Source organism: Parasteatoda tepidariorum, chromosome 3, assembly GCF_043381705.1.
Source record: "Parasteatoda tepidariorum isolate YZ-2023 chromosome 3, CAS_Ptep_4.0, whole genome shotgun sequence".
In the NCBI taxonomy this organism is placed as follows: domain Eukaryota; kingdom Metazoa; phylum Arthropoda; class Arachnida; order Araneae; family Theridiidae; genus Parasteatoda; species Parasteatoda tepidariorum.
In genome coordinates, this window is record NC_092206.1 from 4,980,629 (window position 1) to 5,003,868 (window position 23,240).

At 29.0% G+C, this 23,240-nt stretch overlaps 1 protein-coding gene across 1 annotated transcript; it reads left to right on the plus strand.

Annotated features, from left to right (window-relative positions):
- Positions 1–2,340: 2,340 nt before the first annotated feature.
- LOC107448133 (rho GTPase-activating protein 17) lies at positions 2,341–19,265 on the plus strand (the record flags this gene model as incomplete). The annotated part of the gene is given in 10 exon segments (XM_071178229.1): positions 2,341–2,491; positions 2,871–2,998; positions 3,077–3,124; positions 5,197–5,263; positions 9,613–9,694; positions 10,761–10,841; positions 13,265–13,399; positions 15,255–15,334; positions 16,142–16,220; positions 18,026–19,265. Coding segments are annotated over 10 exon segments (1,515 nt in total), but the record flags the coding sequence as incomplete, so codon positions are not given.
- Positions 19,266–23,240: the final 3,975 nt, after the last annotated feature.

The window sequence follows — 23,240 nt, forward strand, 5'->3', positions numbered from 1 at the left end:
TATCACAAATTTTTGATTGCATAGTTTTGATACACTTCAAAACTAAGACGTTTTGGAATGCTTATATCATTCTTTTATTTGATTAAAAAATGATAAACTTCAATAATTCTTAATATTGCAAACAAATAGTTCAAATTTAAGCACAGTCTACTAATTGCTCATGGTTCAGACTGAGTCTTGTTTTCATTCTTTTGATAATCTTATAAAAAAGAACCTCAGCGGTTTGACTGCCAAAATTTTTTCCTTAACCTGTCCGATTGTTAGTTAAAAAATGATGTCAAAGGCAAATTCATTAACATCGAGTAGTAAATTTTTGGCTCTTTTTTATCAAATTTCATTGAAAGCTTTGTTTTTCATTTCTAATACATTTCATTTATTACTAAATAGGAAGGAAAAAAACTTTGATTGGTTTTTCTATTAGTGCAAAACATATTTAAAAAAAATTATATTTATGATCTTGCCCCTTGACTTAATGATATCAAATTAGTGATGTTTCATTTTTTTTTTTACATTAGTTTTCAACAATGGAAGCTACATTTTTTTTGAATATTAGTTTTTGGACATCTTTAATTCATGAGAAAGCTCATCCTAAGAAGCATGAGAAAGCATATCCTGAAACCTAAAACGGGATACAAATGGTGTTATTTATTTTTAAAATGGTTTTTTGTTTATGATGAGTGATCAAGATATGAAGTGATAAGGAAAAAAAAATAATTTCAAAAATAAATTAATAGATAATTAAAATTAATATGAAAACTTTAATGCATTATGTTTGTTGTCTCTGTGCAATTTTTGTACAAAATGTATTCTTCTAGTCTTGGAACAGAATAATTTTTTATTTTTTACATTTGGGGCGTTTCCTCCCTGTTTCTCTGTTCTTAGCTCATGGGCACTCATCACATCTTTTGTATTTTGTTAATTAGAATGTAATTAATTTTTGAAGTTGTTATTGTTGTTGTTGTTACTTTACGTTGCACTAGAGCTGCACAATGGGCTATTGGCGACGGTCTGGGAAACATCCCGGAGGATGATCCGAAGACATGCCATCACAATTTTGATCCTCTGCGGAAGGGATGGCACCCCCGCTTCGGTAGCCCGACGACCTGCGCGCGAAGTCGAGCACTTTACGGTAGCACAATTTAACGAGGACCAATACCGCACACCCTCGGTCCCTACGCAGACTGATCCAAGTGGTCACCCACCCGCACACTGACGGTAGCCAGTGATGCTTGACTTCGGTGATCTGCTGGGAACCGTGTCTTAACGATCAGTCCACTGCGGGACAATTTTTGGAGTATACTTTTACATGTAATTCATAGGTCGTATCTTTGATTGTTGTTCAGTATGACTGTTTGTTAGCTGTTATGATAAGTCTTCCAAACACCAATGGCTTCTTTTATATCTGATTGATAAATTAGTAGATACTTGAATATTTTGCTAAAAGTAGGATTTCAAATCCTTTAAAACTTATAAACCTAAACATTTATCTCATTACATGCTGCAAGTCAATTTCTCATTTACACATTTCACTGAAATAAAAACATGAATTTCCTAAATAATTCTAAAATACAAAGTACTAAGTTTATTTAATTAATATTTCTAAAATGCAAATTCAAGGGAAAACTTGCTTTTAAAGTTAAGGTCAAGTAGAAAATCGAATATTAGTTGCGTTTAAGAATTTAAGTTTTTCAAGTTAGGGGGGGGGGTGCTGGCGTGTGAATGCTCCACTTTTTTTCTTTTTTTTCATGAGTTAATTTTATTCTTATCTATGCACATACAGATTTATTTATTAGTAGTTTAGTATGGAACAGCCAGTATTATCTTTAAATGAAATTAAAAATGTCTTGTCAATAACAAATCTATTCAATAAATGTATTTTGTAGCTGCTAACTTTTTTGAAAAAATCGGGTGACCCCTGAATTTTGAGGTAATCTCCCAGACTCTTAAAAAATGTTGAAATCATTAGGATTTTTTTTAAAAAATTTCGAAATATTTGGGTGAAAACTTTTTGTTTTCTTAAAACAAATTTCATTAAAAAATTCTTTTAAGTGTATATATAGTAAATATTTGTGTTTATAAAATTTTAGTGCAGTTGGAAGTGAATGTTACCAAAGTTTTAAATTCAGTATGCTGTAATTTGCTATTTTCAGGGTTTATTTTGCAATATGAAGGAAAAGTCCTCAGACACTCCAAACTTCCATTTTATGTCTTAAATTGTACTCTTTATATTTATAATTTTTTTAAATGTTGGCAGCTATGATATTCTAACATTTAAATTTTGAAATTTTTTGTTTGTTTGTCACTTTTTTGTTGTTAAAGATTCTTTTTTGTTATTTTCAGGATGCATTGGCAGTTGAAATGTTTAGTCTGATTAGTAGAGAGCCACAATTGGCACAATTATTGATTCAATTTCATCAGCTGCAGGCTACCTACCACAGAAATGCCCTTGCTGTTCTAGAAATGTCTCTCCCTTCCCTTCAGAGTGTCATACGTAATTCCCTTTAGTTTATTTTTATTAGCTACACTAAAAAAAAGACCTTCATTGTCAAATAATAAAAAAAAGATTGAAAAAAAATTTTCATTGTGAAATATATGTTATATTCAATGTATGTTATATAATTGAATATAATTTCATTATATTCAATTTATAGTTCAGTGTTAACACATTGAACAATTACACCTTGAACAATAACAGTATTTTCAATGCAAATATAGATATTTATAGATTTCAATGCAAATAAGAATAATGTATTTTTACAACACACTTTCTATACATATATTTAATTTTAAAATAAAGGTAGAATTTTAGATTGATTTTCTAGTTATAAATAATATAATTTTTAATGAATAAAAAAAAAATGTTTTTCTAGTTGATTTTCCACAGAAGCCTGTTTATGGTTGCCCACTGGAAGAACACTTGAGAGTGACGAATAGAGACATCGCTCATGTTTTAGAAAGTTGCATATCTTTCCTTGTAGAGTATGGACTTTTAGAGGAGGTTTGTGTTACATATAATTTTCCTATCATTCCTGTTTTTTTTTTAATTGGCTTACTTATTCATTTTTATTTCTTTTAGGGGTTGCTCCGTATAGCTGGAAGTTCAATAAAATTGAAGAAAATCAAGGTGATTTAATTTTCCTACACCATTCTATTGATAATGGGACGTTACTTTACCTTTAAATAAACATTACTAAGTAAACAAGATTTAAATATTTAAAGATGATAAACAAACATTCAGGTTTATATGTTTTTATAATCGTATATGTATCATAAATTTGCAATTTCTTCTTTCTCCCCTTTTTTTTTTTGTCATATTAAGAAGTTCTTAATATTTTTCTTATTACTTTTTTACATATGTATTTAATATTTTTTTAACATACTATGGGAGGACCCAAGAGGTTTTTAAAATTCTCTCTGAAGAAAAAATATCTTTTCATAATATTTTATTAATCTAAAATCCTAGATTTTTTTAATATTGAGCTATGTAGTTCATTAATGTTTGTTTTGCATTTTGTCTGATTTTGTAATGGTCTGCACTAACTAATTAGCATATACCTCCTCAAATTATTAAGAGTAAGTTCTGATATGTTAAAATTCAATCAGTTTGTTCAAAGTGCTATTTTTTTCTCACAATGTACGTGTGAACCCATGTGTCAAATGCTCTCTTAATATAATATGAATTTATTGATATAAACCTTAATATTCTATGAATGAAATACTTCTATTTTGTCTCAAAATGTAATTTGAAGTTTTTCATCTAAATTTCTGTGGTTTTTTTTGCGGGAGCTATTTCAAAACATGACAGAAGGGAGGCAAGATAATTAGTAAAGATTAAATAATTTTATGTTAGAAACAACAAAAAATGATTCATTCTTCAAAACATTTGTCAAATATTTTTAATAATATATTATAATAATATTATATTAATAAAAATTTAAAAATATTTGACAAATTTTTTTAATAAATATATATTTAAAATAGTTATTAAAAGATTTTCTGGGAAACTAAAGTAAGACTTCTTTTAATTATTTATTTATATTTGTATACATAGTTTTGTAAACCTGTGTTATTATGGCTATTAATGACAACAGTCTCTCATTTTTTATAATAATTTTTAACAAAATAGCATATAATTAATGGAAAATATTATTTTTTACATGTGCAATTATACAAGAAATAATTAGATAATATATCTCCAATTGATCACATAATGTTCATCCATAAGGACAACTTGAAAGATATTTTTTCAAACTTGTTGGTAAGTTTAAGAATTTTGTTAACAATCCCACATCTGTAGCAAGGGATGAATATTCTTTTTTTAGTAAATTAAAAGTTATTAAAATCTATTTAATGTCTACAATGACTCAAGAGAAGCTAAATTTGACAATTTCTATCAAAAAGGAAACCAGAAAACCATTGGTTTTGAAGAGTCTATAACACCATTTGCATCTGCTAAAGCACAATTTTTTTTAAATGCTTATACTTATACATTTACATGTCATAAAAGATTTTGCTTATTAAAAATATCACTTATAATAGAATCTGTATCACTTATAAAAAATATCACTTAAATTATTCTATAATTTTTGAGATGACATTCTCTTTAATGAAACTAGCAGCCTTCTTTTTCCCCTGTAATTGTTAATTGTTATTTATTTTCTTCATATGTTTCTTAAGTCAACATTTAGGGTTGATATAGATTTATAATTTTCTGATAAATAAAAAGAAGAAAAAAAATATGCAGCATTTAGACTACACCAATGTAACAATTCATGGGGAAATGACTTATCATTATTTTTCTATTCTAAATCTTTTTCCAAAATTGAGCTGAAGGCGCCATTTTCAGAATCGCTCTGGCGTGTTTCATCAGCACTGAGTGGACCTCTCTTTATTTTTATTTGTTCATTTGTTTTGCGTCATTTGCTTTGTTTGCATGTGTAGTCAATGTTTGATATATCAACTTTGAAGAAAGAGGCTAAAAATATGAATTATAAAAAATTGCTTATTATTAACAGTAGAAAAAAGAACTCTTTTTACATACCTTTTCAAAAAGTACTCTTTATTTTAATGAAATACATTTGAAAAGTTTGAATGAAGTATGAAAAAAAAAATTTTGTTTTTGCCTTTTTGTTTTAAAGAATAGTACAATATTTGACTAATGATACAAAAAAACAAATAAGTTTTCAAATATTTCAGAGTTCTTTTGATGCTGGCCAGGATATTGACTTCACCGAATTTATACGGGATCCTCATGCTGTTTCTGGTAAGACTTTTGTTCATATTTAATATAAAACATGTCCCGTAAGTAGTCCTGTGAGGAGATCCATTAAAACTATTTTTATTCTTTGTCTGACAATGGAGTAAACTGTTATGCAACATTACTATAGTTTCCTACTTTTTTGTCAATGTTATTAAGCAAATTTCATGCTCCTTGGTTTAATAAATTTGATACAAAATTACCACAGCATTTAGATAATTAAAGTATTAAAGAAACCTGAGAACAGTAAGGTGATATTAATTGTTGGCTAAAATTTGAATATTTGGTAAAAGCAATGCAATGGGGTCATAATTTTTAAATTTTTGTTTTTAAACGAATTATGAATTTCTATTTTAACTAATTGATGATTTTAAAAATACATTAAATAATTGACAGAATAGACAACTCAACTTGTCCCATAGTGTGTAAAAATTTTAATTTGTGTTTATTGAAGAATGTAAACTACAAATAACTTTTGATTTTATTTTTATATGCTATAATATCCAACACTACCCTACAATAATGGAAGAGACAATTTAAGTTTTTGTCATTTTTTATCAATTTCTCAAGAAATACTTAAAGGATTATTTTGTAAATTTAGAACAGGGTTCCCACGGTACTTGAAAGTTCAACAAAATTCAACATTGAATTTTGTTGAAAAAAATCAGGGCCCTGAAAAGTCCTTGAATTCTGCCATGCAAAAAAGTAATAAAAAAATTAATTAATTCAAAGGAAAATTATAGAAATTCAGATAAATGCAATTTTTAATGCTCGAAGTGAAAAGGGATTAAAGAAGATGCAAAACTTTTCTCTCCTAGATTTTTCACACCAGATTATTGTTCATCTCTCTGATGTTTGGAAAGCTGAAATTTTTCGCAAATTTTCGGTTTTGTAGTCATAGTTTTCGAATGATATATAGTGTTTAATCGAGTTAGAAATATGTTCAATGTGTTCACTTTGTTATTACGACAAGTTAATATTGTTATCCTATTTGTTCTTTTAATTTTTGTACGAAGGATATTTAATTTTTTATCATTTATAATGAAAATTTTACATTTAGTTTTTACTGCTAATAAATAAAATTTAGTTCTACAGGTTGCATTGATTATGAATCAAATCGTGATTCACATTAAACTTATTCTTGATTTACGGATCGGAATTCATATTAAATGTTCTATGAATTGCGATTTAAATTAAAGTGATTAATGAATCACGTATTGAATATTACTTTCAAGTGATTTGCAAATTACTCATCAGGATTCACACATCATGATTTCAATTAAAGTTATTTCAGAATCATGCCTCACAATTTTCATCCTAGTAGTTTACAAATCACGCATTGCGATTCACAAAAGAGAGATTTAAGAATTACCACTTGCCGCTCTCGTCAAAATGATTTAAGAATCACTCATAGCTGTTCTATATTAAGCACCTTGCAAATTGCAGTTTGCATCATAATGATCACAATTAACATGAAAACTATTAGCTAATCATGCAACAGAATTCATATTAAAGTGATTTATGTATCACACATTCTGATTTACGTCTTGTTAGATCGTGCATTTTGTATCATTTGCTATTCATATTGTTCAGATTTAAAAAACATAAACCACAATTCAATTTACAAATCACACAATGTGATACATGATTTACGTAATCTTTGAGACTTGCTTCACCTTTCTTATAATTTTGATTTACATATAGTATAAATAGATTCGTATAAATGCGATTTAAAAATTATGCTTAGTAAAAATTATGCATATTTGCAAAATTTTAAAAATCACATTTTATGGATATATTTTAAAGAAAATAAAGCTTGGTTAGTCTTAGTTTTCTGTAAAATATTGTTCTCCAATAGATTTTATTATGTTCAAAATACATTACTCATTTTCTGAAGTAACAAAATCGATAATGTGTTATTAAAATTGAAACATGTTAAATTGAAATATTTTGATATTTTATCTAATTATATATATTTCCTGTGACCTAAAATTTGATCCAACATATTAAAAAGAAGTATTTATATTTTAATAACCAAGCAATTATGCAAAGTTTAGCAATTAGTTACTATGCTTGTTTAATGTAATATACATTAGTCATTCCCTCAATTTCATAAATTCTAATTCACTTCATTAAATTTTTCAAGAAAAGTTTCTCTGATGTTAGTTTTTAAATGTAGGCTAATATCCTATGACAATTGGAGTTTTTTTATTTATTTATATATACAGAGGACGCCGCTTAATGTGATCACATCGGGTCGAACATGATTTGATAACAATAACCGATTGATTGCAATAAACAAAAAAAATTTAAGGTAAAAAATGATTTTTTTACATACGTATTAAAATAAAAATTATTTTAAATTTGGAGTTGTTGCTGTGAAACTCTCAAATATTTAATAGAAATTAATTTTCACTAAAGAAAAAGAATTAGTTAGTATAGTTGCATATTTAATGATGAACTGCAGAAAACGATACAAAATACAAAAGGTTAATTATTAACTGAAAAAGAAACCATCAATTGTCGATTGTTTAGCATTCTTTCGAAGCAAGTCATTTGCGAATCGCTCATAATCATAATGCTTATGAAAGTGTTCCGCGTCGGCTTTGTTTTGCACACCTAGCCGTAAGACTCGAAGTGCCTCCCTCATCTGAGCAGGCGTCGGAATTTTGTCCTCGATAGCACTTTCGGGTTCATCATCGGCATCAGAATCTTGTGACGAAGCTGGATCTTTGACACATACGGCTTCGCAAATGTCCTCATCAGTTAACGAAGTAGAAGTCTCAACCTTCTCGTCGATCTCCATCCATGCTTCAAAATCCTCAGCATTCATATCGGGCGGGGGATTGAAAACGTCTTCCATTTCTTTCATTACAGCAGCATTGTTGTCCTCTGGTTGACAAAATCCTCCATGACTAAAACAATTTCGAATTGTTTTTTCCGAGACATTATTCCATGACATTGTTAACAAATGTATGGCATCCAAAACATTTGTTTTTTTGGCTAGAGCGTTCGCATTAAGATCTTCAGCGTCTTGGTCTTCCATATTTTCTAAGATCCTNATAATGAAAGATCCAGGAAGAAAAGTGAAACGGATTTTATTCTAAATGGCGTAATTCGAAGCTTTTTCCAAAATGCGAGAAATTGCGAATTTTGAAATTGATTTATAGAATGCGCGAATTTCTCGCGGTAATAATTTTTTAATGCGAGAAAAGAAAAAAATATGCGAGATTCTCGCGTTCTCGCGCTGTAGTGAAAACACTGGTGATTTGAAAACAACAATGTAACTATCAACCATTTGTATTATTAGATGATAAATTTAATAAATAATTTTTTGTTGTTTCCAGATAAGCATTGTGCTATAAAAATATACAATTTTTGCTTCAACGTAATTGTAAAATCTAGTTGGGATGTAATTTACCATATAATTGTAATACCGAATAGGTCCTTGAACAATTTGATTTTAGGTCCTTGAAAGTCATTGAAAAGTTCTCAAAATTTTCTTTGAAAAATTTAGTGGGAACCATGTGGAAGTGTTTAGTTTGTGTGATTTTTCATATTTAGCAATAAAGTTTAAAGCTTTCAGAGGTTTGAGGAACTGACAATAAATTATGAAAGAAAAAAACAAGTATTTTGGTACACCTAATGTCAAAACTCAAGCAGTAAGCTTATAACTTGTATTGATTATTTGGATGTTATTTGTAATAACAGCATAAAATTTCATAAAACTCGCTCAAATATTTATGAAGATATGGACATTTTTGTAAAGACCTTTTTTTTTTTGTCTAATGTATTTTTTGCTATAAAAACATTCAATACAATTAACACTAAATTTAAAATTAATTACAAAATTATTGATTTGAATTTTGAAAAAAAATTCCTTAAAAATTGTGCACGATTGAGTGTTTAAAGTGGTTCTTTTAAACAGCGCATACGCAGAAAAAATTTTATCGTATATTTATAGTGACAACTTATTATTTCATATTTCTTCTTATTTTCATAGTGGCAATTAATTAAAAAAAAATTTTTTTTTGTATATCTTAAAAATTGAAAACATTTCAAGCTATTTTCTAAGTAGTTTTTATGTTGTTTTTTTTTTTTTTTTTTTTTTTTTTTTTTTTTTTTTTTTTTTTTTTTTTTNTTTTTTTTTTTTTTTTTTTAAAAAAAAAAAGGTCAAAACGATACTGGATTTTCCACAAATTTCATTTTCTATTATGAAACAAGATTTATTTAAAATGGCACTGACAATAGCAACAAATACTAGAAAATAAAACTTGTGGAAAACCTTTGATTATTTGATCCCTGATAAAAAAATCTTACTTCCAAGTACTTATCTTGTTTGTACTTACTTGCAGGTGCTTTGAAATCTTACTTAAGAGAACTTCCTGAACCTTTGATGTCTGCATCTCTTTATGATGAATGGTTGGCTGCAATAAAGTAAATAAGCGCTCTTCTCTAACCCCTTGATAGTTTCATTTTTTCTAGTTATATTTTGTTAAACTGTTTTTAAGATGTAGATGGATTTATAAAAAGAAGTTGATTTAGCTTATTTCGTAAAACAAATTTCATTTTAAAGAGGGTTCTTTAGTTTTTCTTTCTCTTTTTTTTTTGTGACAAAGTGGTGGATTTTTCTAGATTTCTCTTTTAAGATTTCCTGGTTTTGTCCTGCTCCTACGTTACTTCGTTAATTTATTAAGTTGCATCTTATTGTTTTGTTACTTTCTTTGAAGCCTGTGATACTCATGCATTTTCAAATTCTACACATTTTGCCATTTTGTTTTAAATAATAACTTCATATATTTTAATTTTAACCTTCAAATTCCAAATTATTATCTAGACTCTAAGGTTGGAGCTCATAGGACCATCTCTAAATCCAATACTGTATTTATGCCTTCATTACAATACATGTAAAAAAAAAATCTGTTATTTTACTAGAAATATTCAAATACAGTGAAACCTCCAAGAAAGAACACCTCTGTGTAGCGACCTCCTCTATTTATAACCGCTTTTGGGTGGAAGAAAAAAACCGAGAGTGAAAAAAAAAGTAAAAGATATGGAAACAAAACAGATGTATTTTCTCAAAATAATGGTCCCTGGCTTCCCAAGTATTAGGGAGCCCGAACCTCCGTCGTTTTAAGGAAAAAACTCGCACTGCGATTTGTTCAAAACCTGCTTCCAATCTGGGTTATGGGACTAATGTCTAAACAGTTTTAATCAATTTGTTTGAGTTTAATTAAATAGGAAAATAGTATATATTAGTTTCTGACTCACTATTTATTAATTGTACCTAAAAGTGCGTAAAAAATATTACATTTGAGTAATTAATAAATAATATTAATTAATTTGTGTAAATTGGTTTGCATATGTATTTTTATGAAAGAGATTTGAATTATCTAGGTTCTGTTGTATAAGAGAATTTGATATTGCATTTTGTTATGTTACTCTAAACATATTTTTGTGTTAAAAATATTCTTTAATCACTCTAAATCTCTTTATCTTCCAGAATTCAAGATTTGGACTCTAAGTTAAAAGCTCTCTGGCAAGTCCTGCACAGATTACCAGAAGCAAATTATAGAAATTTAAGGTGCAATAACGTTTTTTTCTTAGTTTTTTCCATCTTTTAACCTTGTTTAACCATCCCATAACCATGCTTTAATTTTAAAAAAGAAACTATCTGAGCCCAAGTTCTGTTATTAATGACTATAATTTGAAAATATTTTGGTCTATATATATTTATACATACAGTGAAACCCTGGTTTTCTGTTATCCGTGTTGTATGTTTTCCCTCTGTCTACATCATTTTCTGTTGGCCCGTGAAAAACAATGATAAATATCATGAATTTTGCTTAATAGTTTTTAAGAAAATCCTGCTTTAAATGTTTTACAAACAGATAAAAATCATTTTTTCCCTATAAAGTTTGCACAAACTTTTTCTGACCTTTCTTCTTTTTTTTTCTTCCTTTCTACTTTTTTTTTTTTTTTTTTTAAGTGGACACGTTTATTTAGATGTTTCATAGGTTTAGCTGTTTGAAGCTTTTGTAACATTCTATTTTGCTGGGATGTCTATTTTGTTTTGTCTGTGACAGGGGATTTCCCGATTGAGTAAAAACCAGATGGGTGGTGGCATGCGCAAAGCACAGAATAGGTGGTTAATGGAAGTATGAGGGCTTAAATAAAATTTCTCGGTGTTAACTTCTCATCAGTACGCAGCGGGAATATTGGTCCTACGGAATAAAATTGCATGTCTGAAGATTTTCTGAATTTGATGATGTGTATATCGACTGTCACACTCATCTGATCACTTCAATCCCTGCAATATGTGATTTAATGTCTGCTCCGGATAATAGTGATGAAAACAATGAAGATGGGCAAAAAAGGTTGGAGGTTATACCCGCAACTGATCAAGAGTTAGAGAGCATGAAAGTTCTAAAATATATTCGAATGTAAACCATTAAGCAAATTTGCAAACAATAGTAAATATTGAGAAGGATAATGTTGAAATTTTATCTAAAAGTAAAAAACGTGTAAGATTACACATTTTTTCTAGTAGTTTATCTTGCTCACATCTATTTTTGAAAAATATTCTCATATTTTTTTTTAACCCCATTTTTACATTAACCTGCATCATGCATTTTCAATATTAGTCTGACAAAAAACGTAAAATCTGGGTTACACTATATAAATTCAAAAAATAAATAAACAAATACCAGTTTATTTATATTTTCTTGAAAATGAGCTAATTTGCAAGGCAAGCAGAACTTCTACACACTTTACGATGGTAATAGACAGTATGAAATGTGGTATAGCATATACTTTATATATAGTCCAACTTAGATATCACAAATGTTTGGATACTATGAAAAACTCTGAATTCCCTGTGTATTATCTTTGCTCATAATAAAATAAATTTTTTAAAAAAAAGTATTTCCCCCCTTATTTTTTGGAGGATTTAAAATACTTTTTTAAACTCCAATTCTTAAAAACTTTTCTTGAATTGAAGAATTTTCTTGAAGCTGTAATATGAAAGTAATTGCCATGTTTGAAAAAAAGGTGCCTTCAATCAATTTCTAAAAAAGGAAGACAAGTAAATTATGCATGCATAGATTGGAAGGATTGCCCATAATATAGCAAAAAGTTTAATTTTTCTAAATAGGAAAAATATGTCTGTTAAAAACTCACGTTTGCTGCACTTCAACAGTCGGTGGGCCGCAGGTTGTGCATCCCTAACTTACAACATTAACCGAAAATAAAACATGCCATCTTCGCTTGGGTGAAGAGCTAAATGTTGCACCCTCATGCTAAACCAGTTTATTTCTCATACCCTTGATTAATTCTAATGAAGGAAAACTTTTTCTGTACTTTCTACTATTCACCCCCTCTACTATCTACTATACCACCCCCACCCTCATTCTTCCTGTGTTTCTCCATTTCTGTTTAGTCTATTATCCTGTGGGGCAACAATTCAATTTCTGTTCGCCACAGTTGTATTATAAAAATATCTGCTTATCAGAATATTTGCTAATAGTTGGAGTAGGGTTTATTTGGTATTGATTGCTTGTCCAAATTTGTTCAAAATTGCCGAGAACTTATGATTCAGTTGAGGCGCACTATGCCAATTTTAAAAATTAAATTTGATTGTATATAACATATTAAAAATAGTATTTGAAAGGGCTAAATTGATGAAGAGTTATCTATATCTATCTCATTGTTTATAATGCATTTATATTTCATGATCAACAAATGTCCAACTTTATTAACAGTGTATAAGTCCTCTCCTTAATTTCAATAAAATTTTGGGAGTTTGAAAAGGTGACTCCGACATATGTGCAGTAATTTTTTCTTTAAATAAGAAAGTTTGTTGTAGCCTTCAGTTTCAATAATTGTATATTTCTTTCAGTTACTAAAATAAAATAATGTTACTTTAATAAATAGTAGTATTGTTAAATTAAAATCTCTTATTTGATTTGTGTGCAGGGTTTTTAGTTTATTTGAATTAATTATTCGTAGGTATGTGATACAATTTCTGTCTAAAGTTCATGAAAATGTGGATGTGAACAAAATGTCCTCTCAAAATCTTGCAATTATCATGGCTCCCAATCTAATTTGGTCCCCATTGTCCTCTGATGACGGACCAACTCTTGGGTAAGTCTTATTAATGAGTATTGATAAGGAAAATCATAATTCATATTTCTCTTATGTGCTACTTAGCTGTATTTCAGAGTCTCTGTTGTCAACAACTATTTTGCGACCAATCAGAAAGCCAGTGTTTTGTTTCTAATGACAGACATTTTGTTATGGAAAGAAATTAATATGTTTGTGATATTGTTCTAGATTTATAAAAAATTCTTTTACATTTTATTTTTTAAGCATTTTTATATTGCAAGTTGATCCTCTCTTGATTCATTTGTGTCATAAAATAAAATTTTAAAAATTCTGAAATTTTTAAAGATTGTTCCCAATTACATATAAGCTCATTTCGTTTTGTATATTTATGCTTTCTGCATAGTGTTAGTAACTACTAGTTTAATAATTCCTTTCAATCAAATATACTTAAGTAAATATTTTTTTTAGGCAGTAAACAGCTAGGTATTATGGCAACTATCCAAGTCACTGACAAAATGTTAATATGAAAAATACAGAAACTGTATGTTTATGATAAGCTTCTGTTGCCTTTATTGATATGACATTTTTTTAGAGAAAAATACAGTTTTTCACTTTTTGAAGGATAATTATTATATGGAGAAAAAAGTAAAATAGAAGATATTTTTATTTATTTTGATAGCAGTAAAGAAAAATTCGAAACGAATATCCTTTCACATTATTTCCTACTTTCAATTTTAACCCATTATGTTAATAAAGCATGTTTGAGCAACCATTGGCCTTTTCCACGCTGTTGCACTTCAATTTTTTTATCTATCTTGCAAGAACTCCCAGTACAGTCTAGTACATGTAGGCAAAAATTGTCTAGATATGTTTTATTTCAAAACAAATAGTTGTTCCAAACAAACAGAAAAGCTGTAATTTATAGTGCGGCTTTCACAAGAACTCCAGACACTCGTCTCGTGTCGTGGCAGGTACTATGGTTACGAGGAAAGGACACTGATGTGAAAGTGATGGGGGTTAATAGTTTTGTCTTAATGATTTGGCAATTTATATGTTATTGTGTCGTTATTTTGATGTGGCTATTCATCACTTCATCTTTATTTATTTGTCACTTTATCTTTATTTATTTTTCTTATTTGTGGACATTTCTTATGTCTTATTTTGTGTACTTTTAAGTCATTATTAAGACTTACTTTGTGTCTCCTTGTCATTTATTTATCTTTACATTTACATTTATATTTTTCGTATTTGACTTTCCATTGTGGGGCCTTGGGGCACTACCAGTTTTTGGTTTCACGACTGACAACAGAAAGGCTCCTGGGTGTTAGCGGGCAGTGTGTCCCCTGATGAAGTACTGTCCTGCTAACACCCATATCTTAAAAATTTTTATGGTTTTTGTTTTCTGTAGGAGTTGTTTTTCTGACTTTTTAAATTCAAACGAAACAAAATTTGGATTTAGCTGCTTTAAGCACTTTTCTATTTTGATTTATTGATTTAAATAATACTTACTTTATTTTGTTTTTTCCTAGATTTGTAAATTAGTTTCATTCTTTGATTAAACATAGGTAGTAGTGAGTGAACCAATAGGCACCTTCTTTCCTCCATTCCACCCCCATTAGAAGTGTGCTCTAGCTTGTTACCATAGTATCAGACAACCCCAGACTTTTAGTCTGAAGGAGTTCTCCACAAAGCCGCACTATATGTATCTTTGAATTGTTATTTTAACATCTATATATTTATTAAATATGTGTATTTACTTATAATAGCTATCTCATTAATAATGACATTTTCATCTGTCATTAAACATTGTTGATATAATGGACATTTATTGTATTTTTCTGCATACTCATTTCTTTTTTTTAAAAAAAGACATTTCTTGTTTTTTATTGGGCAGAATGAACATGTCTATTGCTAGTCTTCACACATCAATAGTTGATGTTCTCATCTCATATGCTCCATGGTTTTTTCCACCAGGTAAGTAAACCCTATACATTGCCAAATTTAAATGTTACGTTACGAAAACATAACAAAGAAATAATTCTGTAGATTGCAAACACTTTACATGGTGCATAACATTTTTAATAAGTGCTTAAAGGTGCATATTTTTGATTTTCATTTTTTTTTAAAGCCCTTAAGGGTGCTTTTTTTCATGGGGTGTGTTTAATTTTGCTTAATTTTCCTTTTTCTAAAATGAAAATTTTTTTTCATTACCATGTCAATATTCGCTACGTAATATGCAAAAGGGTGCTTTTCACATTGTTCTATTCAACGCTTTCATAATTCATTCAACCACAGTTTATTTCGGCATACTGTCTGTCCATAGCATAAGAAAACTTCAATCATTTTACAGGTTTGATGAAATACTTGCGAGTCTGCATGTGAGTTGGGTCCGGTGAGATTATTGCACTCTCATGTGCAACTCTGCTGCGTTTTGCAAGATATTCTCAGTTTCAAGCTTCATTTTCCACCCTCTGAAATCGAACCGAAAAATCTCTCGATCTTTTTTATGGTGGTTAATATAATCATGAAAAGAGTTCCTTGTCAAAAACTAGTTATTTTATCATGATCATGTAAAGTTTTTGAAAATTATTCTGCATTTTGTTAATGTATATGGTGCTTAAAAATATTTTTTGAGTGCCTGAATAGTACTTAAAAGATGCTTATTTTTTGTTGAAAGATTTGGCTACGCACCTTGCTTTACTAAATGTTGCAAGTAACTTCCCTGTTAACTACCAAAACGTAAACCATGTTTTTCTAAGCAATTTGTATTTTTATTTACAGATGAAAGTGAAAAGACAAAAAATATAAATGAAGATGAAGTGCCTTTTGAAGAAGTGAATGGAAATAATTCCTCGAATAGGTGTGTATAAATATTTCTGCAAAATTCAAAACAAAAATATCTGGAACTGGCTGCAAATTGATCTTAGTTCATTTTTTTTCTTCCAATTCAGAGTTTAAAATCATATTTTTCTGTATTTCAGTTTGATGTTTTTCAAAAATAAATACTTTAAATGTTCCAAAAAAACTGCCAACTGCTTTAACAAAATAAAATAAAAATTTAGAAGCATTTGCTTTTAAATACCTATAAAAATGTATGTACCTGGGATGGCAAGTTTCTTCCATAGAGGGAAAAAAAAACTGCCCTGGAAGATATAGCTTTTATTCGATCCAAATGGAAGAAATTATTTTCCAAACAGAAATATCGTATTAAAACAATTTTTTAAACAGTTTATGATTGCAATCTAGTTTAAATAACAGTATTAAGCCATAATGGTCTAAAAGTATTTCAAGTTGACTACTCACAAGGTATAATTTAGTCTAATTTTAATCTAATTTTTTTGGCAATTTTTATTAAATAAATGGCAAATATGGCAGTAAGAGTAATTAAAAAAAACTATGAATTTTCTGTAAAATACACAATATTAAACCCAGTATATAAGAGGGCCGTGCAGCTTATATGATGGCAATGGTCCGTTGATGGTTAATTTCTAAGCTATTTAATTTTCAAATGAAACTAACAATTGAAAAAATAATAAATTGAATGCAGATTTTCAATATTTTATTTAAATTAGTATAGTAAAACCTTGTTTTATTATTATAATAGCTAAATACCCGTACCGAGGGGTGAAAAAGTAAATAATCAATAAGTCAGTATTAATTTTGTGCATAACCACATGCACTCAGCTGGCAACAAACGTGTTTAAACCCCTCGCCCAAATTTTGATTTTAAAAAAAAATTTCTGAGTAGTATAAAAACCCTTAAATCGGAATTAAATAATTCAAACCAAGTATTCAAGCTCATAACTTACCATCTTCGGCGATTGTTTTTTTCTGAATTATTGCATTGCGACAGTAAAAAATAAGCAAGAGAGTAAAAATTCTTTCATTAAAAAATAAGGCTTGAGTGAAATGTTTTATTTAGAAATGAAATTATACATTTAGAAAATAGTTGGAATCTAAAAAAGCACTAAATGTTGCTGCACCTTTATCCTTATGTTACTGCTCTAATCTAAGAAGTTATCCTCAAAGATGATAAATTACACTTACATTTTTCATTTACAAATTACTTTTTTTTTTTACCCTTTCTCCTTCATTGTTCAGCTACTCCTCCCCAACTGTAAAATGACTCTTGATTTGAATTTCTATTATGATTTGAAGGTTTCAATGTGCAAAAAAAATTTATCGTGAGAAATTTTTAAAATTTTCTTTTGGCTTAGACTTTTGAAGTTTGGCTAATAATTTGAAATCATTACCGTTGGGTCTGGTTCTTTATTATGACTTAAATTTAAAAAAAAGAAAGAAAGGTTTTTGATACTCTAAAGTCCAACTCCAATATTTTTTTTAGAAAAAAAAGGATTATTGTAATAATCAATTTTTCAAACAATGTTATGTTAGATTTTAAAATCTAATATCAAGTATGAGTGTTTTTTTTTTGTTTTTTGTTTCTTTTAAATATATTTTGTGTATAAGAATAAGGCATAATTGAAAACTTGATAATAAAATTCATACCATCAATTATACAAATTTGGGAAGTTAAATAAAATAAATCTGGAAAAATCAGGGAATTATTTTTATAGTACTTAAAATCAAACAATGTGAAAAAAAATTTTATTTTGCATAACTGGTTTATTCAATGTTACATTAATTTTTTTTTCTATTTTGTAGCGTCCAAAGGGATCCTACAGCCAGTCCTTGTTTGCTTCCCAAGACAGTGAAAAAACCTGCAGCTCCACCTCCTCCACTACAAAAAAGTAGTGATGAAAACGTAGACATTTCCAAGGAGAAAACGGCAGCATTGATAGATTTAAATTGTGAAGACTCTTCTTCAAAAATCATCCATTCCACCACAACTGAAAAACCAGCTATCCCTGAAAAGCCAGATTACTCATCTTTATCCCTGGATCGAAGGTGTCTCAGACCCTCTTCCAAAGGTCAGTATAACAGAGATGCCCGCAGTCACATAGAACGTCCAACAGTGCCTCCACCGGAACGTCCAGCAAAGCCCCAAAAATTTTGTTCCAGTACTGACAGCATTTTTCATGCCGAGGAACAGCCGGACTGCTCCCTCGAAGATGTGACCAAAGATGAACAGAATTCTGTATCAAAGACTAACCGCTTTGACTTTTTAATGAATCAAAAAGAAGAAGACAAGCCACCCGAAAGACCTCCTCGATCTACAGGAGCTCCTGAAGGAACACAACAAGGAATCTGTGATCCTGTGACTCAAAAAGAAACCTGTGATCCTGTTACTGAAAAAGTCAAACCTGCCAGGCCTCAGCCACCTGTCAAACCAAAATTTCCTCTTCAGAATGAGAATACTAATTTATGAGTATAGTCCTTGCAATATCTCTACATATCAGGTGTGCTAGCTCATTTGGATATAATCTCAACAAAAAAAAAATTCCATTCTGTCTGGATAGTGTTTCATTCATCCATAAAAAGTATAATGTTACACTCTTGACAAAGTTATGATCTGTTCATCATGCTGAAAACTATCATTTACCAGCATGAATGAAAAAACAACGAAAGCGATTGTCACATCCAAAAGTTAGTCAATAAATTGCATAAACAAAGAACGTTGATGCTAAAGCATGATAAATGAAAAAGCAAATGTCTGAAGTCCATTGTAGGAAAAAATCATGTAAAGTTGCATTTGCCAGAGATGATGTTACATGAAAAGATGTTACAGAATTGTATGTTTTGTTGTAAATTGTATGACTGTGAATCAATTGATAGTGATTAAAAAATTAATTACACTTGTTTAATATGTAAATAGCTTAGAAATTAGATGTGATATAGAGTAGATACAGCTAATATAAAATGATACTGTGATATGTTGTTGTAAAAGCAAGCATACTGAAACAATGATTTAACCTGCTGAAGTATTATTAAACTTATAGCATTTCATCTAATTTATTAATAACACATAGTATTACATTTCCTTAGCAAGTTAATTATTCGTTAATTAATTTAAGATCCCGATAAGATAAGGGGGGATACAGCATGTAATCACAAGATCCCTAGCGTGGTAGCTGACAATCTCTTCTCATCAATCTTTCCAAAGCCTGAATGCCTTAAATCCACACCAGTTCACCCAGGGTTCCCATATGCGAGAACCTAGTGACGCAAATTCTCTAAGCATTCGCACTAAAGCATGTCTTCATCCAGCTTGCCGAGTTAGCCTTTTTAAATTCCCGGCAAGAGTCTTTTATTTATTCCTAATGAAGAGCACCCATTCTCTTTTCAATGCACTTTTAAAGGGCACCACCCACGAAACATCTGCTTGCTGCAAAAGGTTTGCGCGTCCTGCCGGAATTTAAACTGTATCGGTATCCAAACTTTTTAATTTTTCAGAGAGACCCGAGGTTCTAGGGATTGAGGCTCATTTCAAGATTATTTTAACCTTTGAACGTCATCCTAATTTGAATCCCCAAATCTTCGTTAGCAAACTTTACATGAGGTTAGCTGTCATTCATCTGTCAACAGAGCAGGTGACCTTGATGTGGTCTGGTATTTTCAGGTCTTTCAGCACACGAGGTTGAATGCATCCAGTCGGTTCTTTTGCAATCACAAATGCGGGAATTAATGTCCAGGCGCAGTTGCTCCTAGTGCAGTAGAATATCCTGTCTTTCTGCACCTGGTGTTGGAGATTCTTCTGGTACTCTTTCAAACAACATTATTTGTCTGAGCTTATGGTTTGTCAAACCTCACCATAGTTTGAGTCATGTTTGTAATAATATTTTATTCTCAAAGAATGTGTAACTTTAATAAAGCCATTTGCGGCTTCAACGTAATCAACCGGCAACTTCTGGCTTTCATTAGTTCCTCGTCGTATTGAAATGCCGTATCTTTTTCCATAGTTTTATGTACAGATAACAACAAAAAAACGAATCACCCTGAATAACTTTCGTTCTAATGATCGGATTTTTACAACCTAAGTGTCAATCTTAATTATTCCTTGGGGTGACCTCAAATATGCTAATTAATAAGTGCTTACTTATTAATAGTAAGCATTTATTAATAAGTGCTTACTATTAATTAAGTTAAGAAATCAGATATGAAAACGTACTTTCTTTGAATAAACATGTATTATTATTTATTTTTTTTACATATTTGGAATTCTGACCCTTAAAATAAAAAGATATGGTCTAATTAATGGTCGTGTATTTGATAATAAGTACTAGCTTTATAAATAATTTACTCTTCTTATCAATATGATATATAATAGTATACACCATAATTAGTACAGGATTCTTTTTTACTTTACGTGTGGAAGTTTATTTAAAGAATACAGTCCTTACATTGATTTTTTTTAGCTTAGTAGTTTATTTTTAATGTAGACAACATTTCGAAAAAATTGTGTCGCAATAAAGATTTATATGTATGGCAAAAGTTAAAAATAAGGCCAAATTACCTCGCCATAGATAGTGAAACAATTGAAAACAACTATAAGGAAACTGAATGAATGACAAAACGGCAAAACATTGTGTATCTCTGTTGCTAAGCAACCAAGCGGAAAATATTTGAATCTACTTTCTAGGCAAGGAAAACAGAGCTTTCTTTTTAATGCTTTGAAAATAAAGTTTGAATCGATTAACAAACTATTTATGATTTTCCAAGATTTTAAAATCTGAACGTTCAATTTATCTTCTTTTTTTTTAAAGCTGTTCTAACGTTATTTGTATGAAAATTTTATGCTAAAATCAAAGTTATTATAAATTTATGAATATAACATATAAAGTTATTATAAATTTATGAATATGACATATAATATAAGGTAAAAATGTTTAATAAAATAAATTATGTGAAACTAAATGCGTACTCTTTTACGTTTTACTGAGTTGAATTAACAATTTAACTTTTTGATCAATTAGTCAGTGATATTCATTGGTTAAATAATCTGTGGCTTATTTAAAAGAAAACTATAAATAGAATTAAAATGTCTGAATTTCTTCCTATAGGATTTAAGTGGATACCTTTTAAGCATTTTTAACAGTGCAAATATTGTAAAACATAATTTAGCTAAATGCCATAAAACTTCTCGTTTGTAAATTAAAAAATTATATAAAGCAAATTAATGCTTTGTAAATTTGTATTTTTGATTATTAAATGTAAATAATTTATTTAGTGTAGTGTAGCAAACTTTTATATATCTTTTCCTGTCAGTTCTTTTATTTCAGTTGGTTTGTTCTTTTTTACAAAAACTCATCATTTTTAGCATAGAGGGTAAACTAACTCATAAATTGTGAAAAATTATTTTTTATGATTCGTCGAAGTATTTTTAGAGATGCGTTCTTTGAAAAATGATTTCAAATCTTTAAAAATGTTAATTTCTTTAACTATGTTGATGCACGATAATTGTGAAAAATATAAAGAATGTCAATATTTTGACTCCAACAAAAGCATATTGCAGCGGATCATAGAGTTCAAATAGCAAGTTTAGAGAAAAAAAAATTTAAAAAGTTAAAAGATAATAATTAATAAGGATTTAGTTTTCCACTGCTTACTAGGGTCATGGTTTTTAATTCATCAAGGAAGAAACTGTTGGCCAATGTGAAAATTATATGAATAACCATTTTAAAAATACACATGCTTTGCAACATTTGTAAAATAAGTAATTTTCCGAATAAGAATTTTTAAAGAAGTTAGCTCCCTACTAATATAAGAGTTCATAGATTGATTGTATAAAATATCCTACTACACTACACAGGAGCTCGAGAATTATGCACTTCATAAGATTTGCAAATGATACTAAGTAAACTTGGTTGGTAGTAAAAAGAATGGTTTGCACACTCATTTCGTTAGTTTATTAACCCCTTCCTTCTCGCTCCCGTGAAAATGACGGGTTGAGTTTTTGCCCGCTATTTCTCGCTCCCGTGATATTGACGGGCTGGAGTGTAATAACGCTCCAATAAGAATAAAACTAAATCATTTCTTTTGCCCGGAAAACATTTAGTTTCTCATTTTATACACCAGATAGCAGTACCAGGATATTTTTAAAGGTAATTGTAGATAGTTAATTTATTTTAAACTAGATTTCAGCACTAATCAAATACAAAAAAAATAGGCACTTTTATGACTGTTTTCTTAAATGTAACCGATCTTTAAGGGGTTAAAAAATATAATTTAAAGAAAGGAAAATTTTGGTTTATAATACCCCTAATTAAACAAGAATAACAAATTGTTACAGTTTTTAACTTTCACATTCTTCTCATAAGATAACTTCTTCAGTCGACTATTTTGTCCTTTTTTTATTATTAATTAAAACCAGCTTACGCATTCGTGTAATTTTTGCATTTTTTTGAAATTTTAGAGTCGAATGACATGACCCCTAGTAGAAAGAATCTAAAAAATCTTTCGAAAAAAATTAACTACTTCTTTTCAATGAATCATTAATATTCTTGTCTCCTTATTGCGAAATATTAGATCAAAATTTGTATTCGTAATTTCTTCAAAGGTGTGTAAAAACTATTATTATAGGTTATTTAAGTAGGAAAAATCCTTAAGTTAGAAAAAGAACAATTTTTGAGATAATGATTCTAAAAATAGCATGGTTTTGGAATATTTTTTTAAAAAATTTTATTTTAGTGGCTGTTTAACAAGACGAGGCATATTGAGCATTTTCCTGATATAACAATATTTTTTTGAATTGTGCTAAAGTTGAGAAACAATAACTTTTTAAGCAAATATTTTCAATTTTTTTTTTAAAAAAAAAGGGCAACTTTCTTAAAGTTAGCGGGCAAGATTAACTTGGAACATCAAAATAAAATTGTAAGTCCATAGTTTTTTGTTCATTAAAGAAAACAAAGCAAACTATTGTATTTTTTTGCTGTGCACTCATATGCATTTATTTTTCATTATTTAAACAATAAAGAAGGAC